This window comes from Oncorhynchus gorbuscha, unplaced genomic scaffold, assembly GCF_021184085.1.
Source record: "Oncorhynchus gorbuscha isolate QuinsamMale2020 ecotype Even-year unplaced genomic scaffold, OgorEven_v1.0 Un_scaffold_4055, whole genome shotgun sequence".
In the NCBI taxonomy this organism is placed as follows: Eukaryota; Metazoa; Chordata; class Actinopteri; order Salmoniformes; family Salmonidae; genus Oncorhynchus; species Oncorhynchus gorbuscha.
This window is the reverse complement of record NW_025748162.1, coordinates 8959-25000: the sequence shown is the minus strand read 5'-3', so window position 1 is coordinate 25000 and position 16042 is coordinate 8959. Positions and strand designations below refer to the sequence as shown.

The following is a 16042-nucleotide window of genomic DNA, read 5'->3' as shown; positions in this document are numbered from 1 at the left end:
CCTGGCCACGGACCCAAAATATTGATGTTTTGTTCCCTGAGCCACTTAGCCTTATGGCAAGGTGCTCCATCATGCTGGAAAATGCATTGTTTGTCACCAAACTGTTCCTGGACGGTTGGGAGAAGTTGCTCTCGGAGGATGTGTTGGTACCATTCTTTATTCATGGTTGTGTTCTTAGGCAAAATTGTGAGTGAGCCCACTCCCTTGGCTGAGAAGCAACCCCACACATGAATGGTCTCAGGATGCTTTACTGTTGGCATGACACAGGACTGATGGTAGCGCTCACCTTGTCTTCTCCGGACAAGCTTTTTTACGGATGCCCAAAACATGTGTGTGTGTGTGTGTGTGTGTGTGTCCTGCCATTCCTGAGCAAGCTCTGTACTGGTGGTGCCCCGAACCCGCAGCTGAATCAACTTTAGGAGACGGTCCTGGCGCTTGTTGGACTTTCTTGGGGGCCCTGAAGCCTTCACAACAATTGAACCGCTCTCCTTGAAGTTCTTGATGATCCGATAAATGGTTGATTTAGGTGCAATCTTACTGGCATTCTGGAATATATGCAAATTGCCATCATACAAACTGAGGCAGCAGACTTTGTGAAAATTAATATTTGTGTCATTCTCAAAACTTTTGGCCACAAAACTGTAGTAATCACTGTGTAAGCTATTCTGTTTGTGTGTTTATTTAATCTGTGTGATTATTTAGTTAGTTAGTTAGTAAATAAATAATTACGCCAATTTGTATATTGCCGATTCATAATTGATGGGGTTTGTGCAGATATCCAAGGACGACATTCAGAACGAGTCTGACGGTAAATAAGATTCCGTGAATTGATGTAAGAGATATTTATATCTTTAGTGTTTAGTCGGAAGATAGTAACTTTTTTCCGTGGTGCCCCAATTATTACTATTACTATGTACGGTGCCCTAGATTACTACTTAATGAATTGTTACGTGAGTAATTTAATCGAGTAATAATTTAACGTGGTATGTAATTATTTTTGTAACAGTATAAGTATGCTATGGTAAGTATGTGTGTAACTATGTGTGTGTAACAGGTAAGTGTGTGTAACAGTATATGCTAATATAAGTGTGTAACAGCATATCAAGTATGCTATTGTAAGTATGTGTAACAGTATGCTAATGTGATGTAATATGTGTGTGTGTAACAGTATGCTAATGTAAGTGTGTGTAACAGCATATCAAGTATGCTGATGTAAGTGTGTGTGTAACAGTATGCTAATGTAAGTGTGTGTGTGTAACAGTATGCTAATGTAAGTGTGTGTGTGTAACAGTATGCTAATGTAAGTGTGTGTGTGTAACAGTATGCTAATGTAAGTGTGTGTGTAACAGTATATCACGTATGCTAATGTAAGTGGGTGTAACAGTATATCAAGTATGCTATGGTAAGTATGTGTGTAACAGCATATCAAGTATGCTAATGTAAGTATGTGTGTAACAGCATATCAAGTATGCTAATGTAAGTGTGTGTAACAGTATATCAAGTATGCTAATGTAAGTGTGTGTGTGTAACAGTATGCTATGTAAGTATGTGTGTAACAAGTATGCTATTGTAAGTATGTGTGTAACAGCATATCAAGTATCCTAATGTAAGTGTGTGTGTAACAGTATATCAAGTATGCTATTGTAAGTATATGTGTAACAGCATATCAAGTATGCTAATGTAAGTCTGTGTGTAACAGTATATCAAGTATGCTAATGTAAGTATGTATGTAACAGCATATCAAGTATGCTAATGTAAGTCTGTGTGTAACTGCATATCAAGTATGATAATGTAAGTATGTGTGTAACAGCATATCAAGTATCCTAATGTAAGTGTGTGTGTAACAGTATATCAAGTATGCTAATGTAAGTGTGTGTGTAACAGTATATCAAGTATGCTAATGTAAGTGTGTGTGTAACAGTATATCAAGTATGCTAATGTAAGTATGTGTGTAACAGTATATCAAGTATCCTAATGTAAGTGTGTGTGTAACAGTATATCAAGTATGATAATGTACCGGAGTGAAGGCATTTGGGCGGAGGTGTAAAATACTTTAAAGTACTACTTAAGTCTGTTTTTTTGTTGTTGTTATTTGTACATTACTTTACTATTTATATTTTTGACATCTTTTACCTCATAAAGAAAGTAATGTACTTTTTACTCCGTACAATTTCTTTAACACTTAAAAGTACCACGTTACATTTTGACCAGGAAAATTGTCTAATTCAAACACTTATCAAGAGTGTGGTCACTCCCTGGTCCATCCCTACTGTCTCTGATCTGGAGGACTCACTAAACAGAGAACATCCCTGGTCACCTCTACTGTCTCTGATCTGGAGGACTCACTAAACAGAGAACATCCCTGGTCGTCCCTACTGCCTCTGATCTGGAGGACTCACTAAACAGAGAACATCCCTGGTCACCTCTACTGTCTCTGATCTGGAGGACTCACTAAACAGAGAACATCCCTGGTCGTCCCTACTGCCTCTGATCTGGAGGACTCACTAAACAGAGAACATCCCTGGTCATCCCTACTGCCTCTGATCTGGAGGACTCACTAAACAGAGAACATCCCTGGTCGTCCCTACTGCCTCTGATCTGGAGGAATCACTAAACAGAGAACATCCCTGGTCATCCCTACTGCCTCTGATCTGGAGGACTCACTAAACAGAGAACATCCCTGGTCATCCCTACTGCCTCTGATCTGGAGGACTCACTAAACAGAGAACATCCCTGGTCCATTCCTACTGCCTCTGATCTGGAGGACTCACTAAACAGAGAACATCCCTGGTCATCCCTACTGCCTCTGACCTGGAGGACTCACTAAACAGAGAACATCCCTGGTCGTCCCTACTGCCTCTGATCTGGAGGACTCACTAAACAGAGAACATCCCTGGTCACCTCTGTCTCTGATCTGGAGGACTCACTAAACAGAGAACATCCCTGGTCATCTCTACTGTCTCTGATCTGGAGGACTCACTAAACACAAATGCTTTGTTTGTAAATGATGTCTGAGTGTTGGAGTGTTGCCCCTGGCTACCCATCAATTTAAAAAAAAATCAATTATGCCGTCTGATTTGCTTAATATCAGGAAGTTGAAATTGTTTATTTTTACATTTGATATTTAAGTACATTGTGCCCCAGGCACAATAATTGTTTTTTTTTTGTGCCGTCTGGTTTAATATAAGGAATTTAAATGATTTACACGTTTACTCAAGTATGACCATGTATTATTTTTTCCACCACTGGATGTGGCTCGGGGTTAAAGCATTTATTCCACGTGACCCATCAATTTAGACAAGTGTATCTGGGTTTAGACAAGTGTATCTGGGTTTAGACAAGTGTATCTGGGTTTAGACAAGTGTATCTGGGTTTAGACAAGTGTATCTGGGTTTAGACAAGTGTATCTGGGTTTAGACAAGTGTATCTGGGTTTAGACAAGTGTATCTGGGTTTAGACAAGTGTATCTGGGTTTAGACAAGTGTATCTGGGTTTAGACAAGTGTATCTGGGTTTAGACAAGTGTATCTGGGTTTAGACAAGTGTATCTGGGTTTAGACAAGTGTATCTGGGTTTAGAGACAAGTGTATCAAGTGTATCTGGGTTTAGACAAGTGTATCTGGGTTTAGACAAGTGTATCTGGGTTTAGACAAGTGTATCTGGGTTTAGACAAGTGTATCTGGGTTTAGACAAGTGTATCTGGGTTTAGACAAGTGTATCTGGGTTTACAAGTGTATCTGGGTTTAGACAAGTGTATCTGGGTTTAGACAAGTGTATCTGGGTTTAGACAAGTGTATCTGGGTTTAGACAAGTGTATCTGGGTTTAGACAAGTGTATCTGGGTTTAGACAAGTGTATCTGGGTTTAGACAAGTGTATCTGGGTTTAGACAAGTGTATCTGGGTTTAGACAAGTGTATCTGGGTTTAGACAAGTGTATCTGGGTTTAGACAAGTGTATCTGGGTTTAAGACAAGTGTATCTGGGTTTAGACAAGTGTATCTGGGTTTAGACAAGTGTATCTGGGTTTAGACAAGTGTTTATCTCTGGGTTTAGACAAGTGTATCTGGGTTTAGACAAGTGTATCTGGGTTTAGACAAGTGTATCTGGGTTTAGACAAGTGTATCTGGGTTTAGACAAGTGTATCTGGGTTTAGACAAGTGTATCTGGGTTTAGACAAGTGTATCTGGGTTTAGACAAGTGTATCTGGGTTTAAGACAAGTGTATCTGGGTTTAAGACAAGTGTATCTGGGTTTAAGACAAGGTTTAAGACAAGTGTATCTGGGTTTAAGACAAGTGTATCTGGGTTTAGACAAGTGTATCTGGGTTTAGACAAGTGTATCTGGGTTTAGACAAGTGTATCTGGGTTTAGACAAGTGTATCTGGGTTTAGACAAGTGTATCTGGGTTTAAGACAAGTGTATCTGGGTTTAAGACAAGTGTATCTGGGTTTAGACAAGTGTATCTGGGTTTAGACAAGTGTATCTGGGTTTAGACAAGTGTATCTGGGTTTAGACAAGTGTATCTGGGTTTAGACAAGTGTATCTGGGTTTAGACAAGTGTATCTGGGTTTAGACAAGTGTATCTGGGTTTAGACAAGTGTATCTGGGTTTAGACAAGTGTATCTGGGTTTAGACAAGTGTATCTGGGTTTAGACAAGTGTATCTGGGTTTAGACAAGTGTATCTGGGTTTAGACAAGTGTATCTGGGTTTAGACAAGTGTATCTGGGTTTAGACAAGTGTATCTGGGTTTAGACAAGTGTATCTGGGTTTAGACAAGTGTATCTGGGTTTAGACAAGTGTATCTGGGTTTATCTGACAAGTGTATCTGGGTTTAGACAAGTGTATCTGGGTTTAGACAAGTGTATCTGGGTTTAGACAAGTGTATCTGGGTTTAGACAAGTGTATCTGGGTTTAGACAAGTGTATCTGGGTTTAGACAAGTGTATCTGGGTTTAGACAAGTGTATCTGGGTTTAGACAAGTGTATCTGGGTTTAGACAAGTGTATCTGGGTTTAGACAAGTGTATCTGGGTTTAGACAAGTGTATCTGGGTTTAGACAAGTGTATCTGGGTTTAGACAAGTGTATCTGGGTTTAGACAAGTGTTTAGACAAGTGTATCTGGGTTTAGACAAGTGTATCTGGGTTTAGACAAGTGTATCTGGGTTTAGACAAGTGTATCTGGGTTTAGACAAGTGTATCTGGGTTTAGACAAGTGTATCTGGGTTTAGACAAGTGTATCTGGGTTTAGACAAGTGTATCTGGGTTTAGACAAGTGTATCTGGGTTTAGACAAGTGTATCTGGGTTTAGACAAGTGTATCTTTAGACAAGTGTATCTGGTTTAGACAAGTGTATCTGTGTATCTGGGTTTAGACAAGTGTATCTGGGTTTAGACAAGTGTATCTGGGTTTAGACAAGTGTATCTGGGTTTAGACAAGTGTATCTGGGTTTAGACAAGTGTATCTGGGTTTAGACAAGTGTATCTGGGTTTAGACAAGTGTATCTGGGTTTAGACAAGTGTATCTGGGTTTAGACAAGTGTATCTGGGTTTAGACAAGTGTATCTGGGTTTAGACAAGTGTATCTGGGTTTAGACAAGTGTATCTGGGTTTAGACAAGTGTATCTGGGTTTAGACAAGTGTATCTGGGTTTAGACAAGTGTATCTGGGTTTAGACAAGTGTATCTGGGTAAGCATCAACTAATATTTATATAACGTATTTTTATCTGCACACTTTCTGTTGAAATGGAATTGTTCCTTACTGTAGGCTACTACCACTTTAAATCATTATCACATGACCTCATGTGAATCCTTAAAGAGATGGGTGGGGCTAAAGGCTTAAGAGGGCGTGAACAATGCTGAATGGGTGGGGCTAAAGGCTTAAGAGGGCATGAACAATGTTAAATGGGTGGGGCTAAAGGGTAGCGTGAACAATGCTGGGGCTAAAGAGGGCGTGAAATGCTGAATGGGTGGGGCTAAAGGCTTAAGAGGGCGTGAACAATGCTGAATGGGTGGGGCTAAAGGCTTAAGAGGGCGTGAACAATGCTGAATGGGTGGGGCTAAAGGCTTAAGAGGGCGTGAACAATGCTGAATGGGTGGGGCTAAAGGCTTAAGTAAGAGGGCGTGAACAATGGGCGGCGTGATCTCGATCAGTCAGTGAAAATGACTTTGTGAATTCAAAAATACTAGGAGCTTTTCTAATCCATCCTGTCAGTGGAAGAAATAGGGTGTTCCTCTGGGAGTTTAGAAGGTAATTGATTTCACATAACGTGACCTTTTCTGCACACTGAGCCATTTTACTGAAATCTAAATGACACAAATATTGTAGGAAGAATGAAAAAAAGCATTCAGTTACTGAGACACTCAATGACCGCGTCCCAACTGGCACTTTAACCCCTTTACAGGGAGCCTTGGTCAAAAGTAGCGCACTAGATAGGGAATTACTGAGCCTCTCTGAAATGTCTGCATTCCTGGCTGCACACTGAACTCTTCAAGGTCTAGGGCTTGGGGACTGGGTAGGTTTATAACTTAGAGAGGAAACGTCTAGGGCTTGGGGACTGGGTACGTTATAACTTAGAGAGGAAAGGTCTAGGACTTGGGGACTGGGTAGGTAATAACTTAGAGAGGAAAGGTCTAGAGCTTGGGGACTGGGGACTGGGTAGGTAATAACTTAGAGAGGAAAGGTCTAGGACTTGGGGACTGGGGACTGGGTAGGTAATAACTTAGAGAGGAAAGGTCTAGGACTTGGGGACTGGGGACTGGGTAGGTAATAACTTAGAGAGGAAAGGTCTAGGACTTGGGGACTGGGGACTGGGTAGGTAATAACTTAGAGAGGAAAGGTCTAGGACTTGGGGACTGGGGACTGGGTAGGTAATAACTTAGAGAGGAAAGGTCTAGGGCTTGGGGTCTGGGGACTGGGTAGGCAATAACATAGAGAGGAAATGTCTAGGGCTTGGGGACTGGGTAGGGTTATAACTTAGAGAGGAAAGGTCTAGGGCTTGGGGACTGGGTGGGGTTATAACATAGAGAGGAAAGGTCTAGGGCTTGGGGACTGGGTAGGGTTATAACTTAGAGAGGAAAGGTCTAGGGCTTGGGGACTGGGGACTAGGGTTATAACTTAGAGAGGAAAGGTCTAGGGCTTGGGGGTAGGGTTATAACTGGGAAAGGTCTAGGCTTGGGGACTGGGTATAATAACTTAGAGAGGAAAGGTCTAGGGCTTGGGGACTGGGTAGGGTTATAACTTAGAGAGGAAAGGTCTAGGGCTTGGGGACTGGGTAGGTAATAACTTAGAGAGGAAAGGTCTAGGGCTTGGGGGCTGGTTAGGGTTATAACTTAGAGAGGAAAGGTCTAGGACTTGGGGACTGGGGACTGGGTAGGCAATAACTTAGAGAGGAAAGGTCTAAAGGCTTGGGGTCTGCTAAATGACTTAAATGTAATGTAATGTAATAACTTAGAGAGGAAAGGTCTAGGACTTGGGGACTGGGGACTGGGGACTGGGTAGGCAATAACTTAAATGCTGAGTTACCTGTCCAACTGGAAAAAGGGTGAACTGTAGATGGTACTTTTGGGATTGGCTGTAGTACCATAGGAAAGGGATTATAAATTATACTTAGAGTCTATTGAAATCAATCTAAGTGACATAATGGGGACTGGGGACTCAGTTTAAGTGAGATATCTGTTAAAACTAGAGATATCTGTTTAAAACTAGAGATATCTGTTTAAACTAGAGATATCTGTTTAAACTAGAGATATCTGTTTAAACTAGAGGACAACTAGGATATCTGTTAAAACTAGAGATATCTGTTAAAACTAGAGATATCTGTTAAAACTAGAGATATCTGTTAAAACTAGAGATATCTGTTTAAAACTAGAGATATCTATTAAAACTAGATATATCTATTAAAACTAGACTGTTAAAACTAGAGATATCTATTAAAACTTTAGAGATATCTGAAAACTAGGTCTAAAACTAGAGATATCTTGGGGAAAACTGGATATCTGTTAGGGTTATAACTGTTAAAACTAGAGATATCTGGAAAGGTCTAGAGATATCTGTTACAACTAGGATATCTGGAGTTTAAAACTGTTAAAACTAGAGATATCTGTTATAAAACTAGAGAGGAAAACTAGGTCTGTTAAAACTAGGATATCTGCTCAAACTAAAGATATCTGTTAAAACTAGAGGACTAGAGGTATCTGTTAAAACTAGAGATATCTGTTAAAACTAGAGATAGAAAACTAGAGGTTAAAACTAGGATATCTGTTTAAAACTAGAGATATCTGTTAAAACTAGAGGGATATCTGTTAAAACTGGGTTAGAGGTTATAACTTAGAGATATCTGTTAAAGGTCTGTTAAAACTAGGCTTGGGGACTGGGTTAAAACTAGAGATATCTGTTACAACTAGAGATATCTGTTAAAACTAGAGATATCTGTTAAATGCTGACTAGTTATCTGTCCAACTGGAAAAACTAGGATATCTGTTTAAAACTAGAGATATCTGCATTGATATCTGTTAAAACTAGAGATATCTGTTATTAGGCTGTAGTACCAAAACTAGAAAGGGATCTAAAACTAGATATCTATTACAACTAGAGATATCTGCTCAAACTAGAGATATCTGTTAAAACTAGAGATATCTGTTAAAACTAGAGATATCTGCTCATCAAAACTAGAGATGACAACTAATATCTGTTAAAACTAGAGATATCTGTTAAAACTAGAGATCAGTTTAAAACTAGAGATATCTGTTTAAAACTAGAGATATCTATTAAAACTAGAGATATCTGTTAAAACTAGAGATATCTGTTAAAACTAGAGATATCTGTTTAAAACTAGAGATATCTGTTAAAACTAGAGATATCTGTTAAAACTATATCTGTTAAAACTAGAGATATCTGTTAAAACTAGAGATATCTGTTAAAACTAGAGATATCTGTTAAAACTTAGAGATATCTGTTTAGATATCTGTTAAAACTAGAGATATCTGTTAAAACTAGAGATATCTGTTTAAAACTAGAGATATCTGTTTAAAACTAGAGATATCTGTTAAAACTAGAGATATCTGTTAAAACTAGAGATATCTGTTAAAACTAGAGATATCTGTTAAAACTAGAGATATCTGTTAAAACTAGAGATATCTGTTACAACTAGAGATATCTGTGTATCTGTTAAAACTAAGATATCTGTTAAAACTAGAGATATCTGTTCAAAACTAAGATATCTATGATATCTGTTCTAGAGATATCTGTCCTATGTCTCCCTTCAGAGATATCTCCTATGTCGCCCTAGAGATATCTGTTAAAACTAAAACCGTCTTTTTAAAACTAGAGATATCTGGGATATCTGCTCAAACTAGTAGAGATATCTGTTAAAACTAAAATGAGTATATCTGTTAAAACTAGAATATCTGACAAACTTATCTGAAAACTAGAGATATCTGTTATAGATATCTGTTAGAGATATCTTTTAGAGATATCTATTAAAACTAGAGATTGTTGTATATTGTTAAAACTAGAGATATCTGCTCAAACTAGAGATATCTAAAAACTAGAATATCTGCTCAAACTAGAGATATCTGTTAAAACTAGAGATATCTGTTCTAGAGATATCTGTTTAAAACTAGATATATCTGTTAAAACTAGGTATCTGTTAAAACTAGAGATATCTATTAAAACTCTGTTTAACTGGATATCTGTTTAAAACTAGAATATCTGTTTAAACTAGAGATATCTTTAAAACTAGTATGATATCCTGTTGTTCTAGATATGGATAGAGATATCTGTTAAAACTAGAGATATCTGTTTAAAACTAGAGACATCTGTTTAAACTAGAGATATCTGTTAAAACTAGTATCTGTTAAAACTAGATATCTGTTTGTTTGCATCTGTGTCTCAATCCACTATATCCTCCTATGTCAATCCTCCTAAAAAACTGTGTGATGGTGTATTACAAAATGATTCCATATGGACAATTATCTAATCAATTTATTCCATATTTTTTTTATTGTTATTAATTTTCATGATTCCAAATGTGTTACCAGGATACTGATTCCTCTGATCAGTGTTATTACATGATTCCATGGCTGTCGGTTAAGAGAAAGGCGGGCTTACATGATTCCATGTTGTTCTTATTGGATGATTCCTGTATTTCTCAGATGTGTGTCATTAAGGCAAACGGCTTTTAAGATTCCAATGTGATGGTTATTACATGATTCCATGTGTTATTACATGATTCCATGTGTTATTACATGATTCCATATGTGTTATTACATGATTCCAAATGTGTTATTACATGATTCCATATGTGTTATTACATGATTCCACATGTGTTATTACATGATTCCAAATGTGTTATTACATGATTCCATATGTGTTATTACATGATTCCATATGTGTTATTACATGATTCCATATGTGTTATTACATGATTCCATATGTGTTATTACATGATTCCATATGTGTTATTACATGATTCCATATGTGTTATTACATGATTCCAAATGTGTTATTACATGATTCCATATGTGTTATTACATGATTCCATATGTGTTATTACATGATTCCATATGTGTTATTACATGATTCCATATGTGTTATTACATGATTCCATATGTGTTATTACATGATTCCATATGTGTTATTACATGATTCCATATGTGTTATTACATGATTCCATATGTGTTATTACATGATTCCATATGTGTTATTACATGATTCCATATGTGTTATTACATGATTCCATATGTGTTATTACATGATTCCATATGTGTTATTACATGATTCCATATGTGTTATTACATGATTCCAAATGTGTTATTACATGATTCCAAATGTGTTATTACATGATTCCAAATGTGTTATTACATGATTCCATATGTGTTATTACATGATTCCATATGTGTTATTACATGATTCCATATGTGTTATTACATGATTCCACATGTGTTATTACATGATTACATGTGTTATTACATGATTCCAAATGTGTTATTACATGATTCCATATGTGTTATTACATGATTCCATGTGTTATTACATGATTCCATATGTGTTATTTCATAGTTTTAATGTCTTCACTATTATACGACAATGTAGAAAATAGTATAAATAAAGAAAAACCCTGGAATGAGTAGGTGTGTCCAATCTTTTGACTGGTACTGCAGATATTCAGGAATCCTGACTCACCAGATACTCTCAATCAAATTCAAATGTATTTATATAACCCTTCTTACATCACCCAATGTTAGAAAGTGCTGTACAGAAACCCAGCCTAAAACCCCGAAACAGCAAGCAATGCAGGTGTAGAAGCACAGTGGCTAGGAAAAACTCACTAGAAAGGCCAGAATCTAGGAAGAAACCTAGAGAGGAACCAGGCTATGAGGGGTGGCCAGTCCTCTTCTGGGTGTTCTGGGTGGAGATTATAAACCTAGAGAGGAACCAGACTCCGAGGGGTGGCCAGTCCTCTTCTGGCTGTGCCGGGTGGAGATTATAAACCTAGAGAGGAACCAGACTCTGTGGGGTGGCCAGTCCTCTTCTGGCTGTGCCGGGTGGAGATTATAACAGAACATGGCCAAGACGTTCAAACGTTCATAGATTACCAGCAGGGTCAGATAATAATACTGTGTAACTCTGATATTTCTACCTCCAGACAGTTGTGTTTCTCAAACACATTATAGGTATAACCAAAGTGAAGAGATCTGTCGACGTGCCCTTGAGCAAGGCACTTAACCCTACATTTCTCCAGGGTAGCCGTTGATAAGGGCAGACCCCTGACCGTGACCCCAACTCTCCGAGGGTGTCTCATAGGGGAATTGGAATATGCAACAAACAACAAAATCACATTTCCATTTCATGAGTATAAAACACACTTGTATATATGTGTGAAACAGGACAAATATAAAAACTCACCTAATTATAATTATTTTTTTTACATCAGTTGGCTTTAGTTTAAAAGTGTTATTTACTAAAAAAAACATAAACAATCCCACTCACCAGATACTGGGCGGCTCTGATCCTTCTATCTCCAGAGAGCCGTGTTTGTCCTCTATCTGGAAGTCAGTGAACACCAGTGAGATGGTGTCTCCGGGGTCAGCCAGCACCGTCCACTTACATTCCCCAGCGTTGGACAGGTCACTGAGGAATTCAGGGCTGGAGATGATCCCACTGGGCCCTCTCAACGTCCCGCCACACGTGTTCTCTGCTGTGGTGGTGGGCGGGAGTTCCCAATTAGTAAAACAGCTTAATAGAAAATGACTCAAGTAAAAGTGAAAGTCAGTTAAGAATATAAAGTAAAAATATACATAAATCATTTCAAAGTGCTTATATTATATTAAGCAAAACCAGATGGCACAATTTAAATGTTTTACAGAGAGCAAGGGGAACACTCCAACACTCCATCACTCCATCATCCAACACTCCAACACTCCAACACTCCCAACACTCCAACACTCCCAACACTCCAACACTCCCAACACTCCAACACTCCCAACACTCCAAGACTCCCAACACTCCAAGACTCCCAACACTCCAAACACTCCAACACTCCAACACTCCCAACACTCCAACACTCCAAACAATCTCAACACTCTCAACACTCCAACACTCCAACACTCCAAACTCCAACACTCTCAACACTCCCAACACTCCCAACACTCCAACACTCCAAGACATCATTTACAAACAAAGCATGTGTGTTTGGTGATGTCATTTACAAAATAGCCTCCAATACCCTACTCCACAAATTGGATGCCGTCTATCACAGTGCCATCCGTTTTGTCACCAAAGCCCCATATACTACCCACCATTGTGACCTGTACGCTCTCGTTGGCTGGCCCTCGCTTCATACTCGTCGCCAAACCCACTGGCTCCATGTCATCTACAAGACCCTGCTAGGTAAAGTCCCCCTTATCTCAGCTCGCTGGTCACCATAGCATCTCCCACCTGTAGCACACGCTCCAGCAGGTATATCTCTCTAGTCACCCCCAAAACCAATTATTTCTTTGGCCGCCTCTCCTTCCAGTTCTCTGCTGCCAATGACTGGAACGAACTACAAAAATCTCTGAAACTGGAAACACTTATCTCCCTCACTAACTTTAAGCACCAACTGTCAGAGCAGCTCACAGATTACTGCACCTGTACATAGCCCACCTATAATTTAGCCCAAACAACTACCTCTTTCCCAACTGTATTTTATTTATTTATTTATTTTGCTCCTTTGCACCCCATTATTTTTATTTCTACTTTGCACATTCTTCCATTGCAAAACTACCATTCCAGTGTTTTACTTGCTATATTGTATTTACTTTGCCACCATGGCCTTTTTTGCCTTTACCCCCCTTCTCACCTCATTTGCTCACATTGTATATAGACTTGTTTATACTGTATTATTGACTGTATGTTTGTTTTACTCCATGTGTAACTCTGTGTCGTTGTATCTGTCAAACTGCTTTGCTTTGTCTTGGCCAGGTCGCAATTGTAAATGAGAACTTGTTCTCAACTGGCCTACCTGGTTAAATAAAGGTGTTCTCAACTAGTCTACCTGGTTAAATAAAGGTGTTCTCAACTAGTCTACCTGGTTAAATAAAGGTGTTCTCAACTAGCCTACCTGGTTAAATAAAGGTGTTCTCAACTAGCCTACCTGGTTAAATAAAGGTGTTCTCAACTAGGTTAAATAAAGGTGTTCTACCTGGTTAAATAAAGGTGTTCTCAACTAGCCTACCTGGTTAAATAAAGGTGTTCTCAACTAGCCTACCTGGTTAAATAAAGGTGTTCTCAACTAGCCTACCTGGTTAAATAAAGGTGTTCTCAACTAGTCTACCTGGTTAAATAAAGGTGTTCTCAACTAGTCTACCTGGTTAAATAAAGGTGTTCTCAACTAGTCTACCTGGTTAAATAAAGGTGTTCTCAACTAGTCTACCTGGTTAAATAAAGGTGTTCTCAACTAGTCTACCTGGTTAAATAAAGGTGTTCTCAACTAGTCTACCTGGTTAAATAAAGGTGTTCTCAACTAGTCTACCTGGTTAAATAAAGGTGTTCTCAACTAGTCTACCTGGTTAAATAAAGGTGTTCTCAACTAGTCTACCTGGTTAAATAAAGGTGTTCTCAACTAGTCTACCTGGTTAAATAAAGGTGTTCTCAACTAGTCTACCTGGTCAAATCCAGGTAGGCTAGTTGAGAACACCTTTATTTAAGCAGGTAGACTAGTTGAGAACACCTTTATTAAATAAAGGTGAAATAAATCAAATAAATGACTAAATACTTTTTCCTCCACTGTTTAATATCAATGAATGTGTTGGCTCTGTTCCAATATGTCGACTAGAATAATACTAAGAATGAAGCCATGTATTCAGCTATATGTATTCCAAGTTGTATGCTAGCTAGTATGGATATGACAGCATGGATAAGAGTCCAAGGTATCTGGATTTACAGGATCAATTGACTGTGTTCCAAAGCCCCCTGTCTGCTCTTCTCCTTCTGGTCTGAGGGGTTCAGAAACCTTTTCAGAAGACTCAAACAACCACAACAGAATCCAAAATCATTCTGTTCCAATATCTAGATTCTACATTAACATGCCACATAGAATAAAGCATCTGGGTTTTAATTTTTTTTATTTTACCTTTATTTAACCAGGCAAGTCAGTTAATAACAAATTCTTATTTTCAATGACGGCCTAGGAACAGTGGGTTAACTGCCTGTTCAGGGGCAGAATGACAGATTTGTACCATGTCAACTCGGGGATTCGAACTTGCAACCTTTCGGTTACTAGTCCAACGCTCTAGGCCACCCTGCCACATTTGGGTTCCAGTGTTGGCCACGCGTTCTAAGTGATATTCTAGTATATTGGAATGTCATCTTTATGTTCTTGGCCTCAATAAGCGAGCGGGCGCTTGAAGAACACAGCATCTGAGCGCCACACTATGATGAGGCCTCTATAACGTACCACCAGAGATGTTCACAAGTCTTTGAGGTAGAGTCCAAGTCAAGTCTTTTAGGGCCAAGTCTAAGTCAAGTCTCAAGTATTTTAGGGCCAAGTCTAAGTCAAGTCTCAAGTATTTTAGGGCCAAGTCTAAGTCAAGTCTCAAGTCTTTTAGGGCAAAGTCTAAGTCAAGTCTCAAGTCTTTTAGGGCCAAGTCTAAGTCAAGTCTCAAGTCTTTTAGTGCCAAGTCTAAGTCAAGTCTCAAGTCCCTTTTGGCAATTGCTTTCTGCTTGCTGTGGGTTAGGTCTATAAACCATGTAAATGATTTGAAGAGACTCTTGTATGAAAGAAAAGCACATCAGGCACTCTTTCAATCAACATACATTTCCTTTTAAAATGTAGACAGTTTACATTGCTAAAAGTAATTGTTCAGGATATTTTTTTAAAACAATCAAACGTAACATTTGAAAGGGTATTTTGTGGCGGACATTGTCTATATTTCACTTCATTCAATCACACAAACAGAACATCTGTAGATGAGGGAAGATATATGACAAGCATAAATGTAAACCAGAATGACTGACAACTATTCAATAGCTGCACTTACTAAAGTGTCCTATACATATCAAACGTGATGACCTTTTATCCATAAAATACACTTCCTGACCTGGATACTTTAACAGAAATATAATCTCCTGTAACAAGTAGTAAATTACATCCTGTTTGTGGCCCCCTTTAGACAGAGAACATTTATGTTGCGGACAGGTGACATTTCAGAAAGATCAAGTTTGTCAGCGTTCCTGCACTGAGCCCGGTACGATGAGGGCACATGATGAGGCCACCATGACTAAACACTCTCCCCACCGGGGGCGCTGGGGGCTGGCTCAGCCAACACTGTCATTGCTACCTGCTTGAGCCTTGAAAAGTCTTTTGCATGGACCCCCCCCCAACAAAAAAAAAGTCCAAACAAATCAACTTCATTTCCATCAGAAGATACTTCAATGTAGTGAAGAATCTCTGCTCTGAAGATGACTTTATGTCTCTTTTTTCTTCTTGTTGCGGTCGTCAGAGAACATTCTGGAGGTTTCGACCAGGTGTTCTTCTTCTCCACTACCTGCTCTGCGTAACGGTGACT

The 16042-nt window shown here is 38.7% G+C and overlaps 1 protein-coding gene across 1 annotated transcript in view; it reads right to left on the bottom strand.

The window, feature by feature from the left end:
- The window catches only part of LOC124028337 (CUB and sushi domain-containing protein 3-like), a gene marked incomplete at its 3' end in the record, with an annotated part of 28307 nt that extends 12499 nt beyond the window's left edge, over positions 1 to 15808 (bottom strand). Inside the window, exons 1-2 of the mRNA XM_046340442.1 lie at positions 15772 to 15808; positions 11985 to 12192 (exon numbers count right to left, since the gene is read on the bottom strand). Of these exons, the coding sequence (XP_046196398.1) occupies positions 11985 to 12192; positions 15772 to 15808 (245 nt within the window). The remainder of the gene's footprint in view (positions 1 to 11984; positions 12193 to 15771) is intronic.
- Positions 15809 to 16042: the final 234 nt, after the last annotated feature.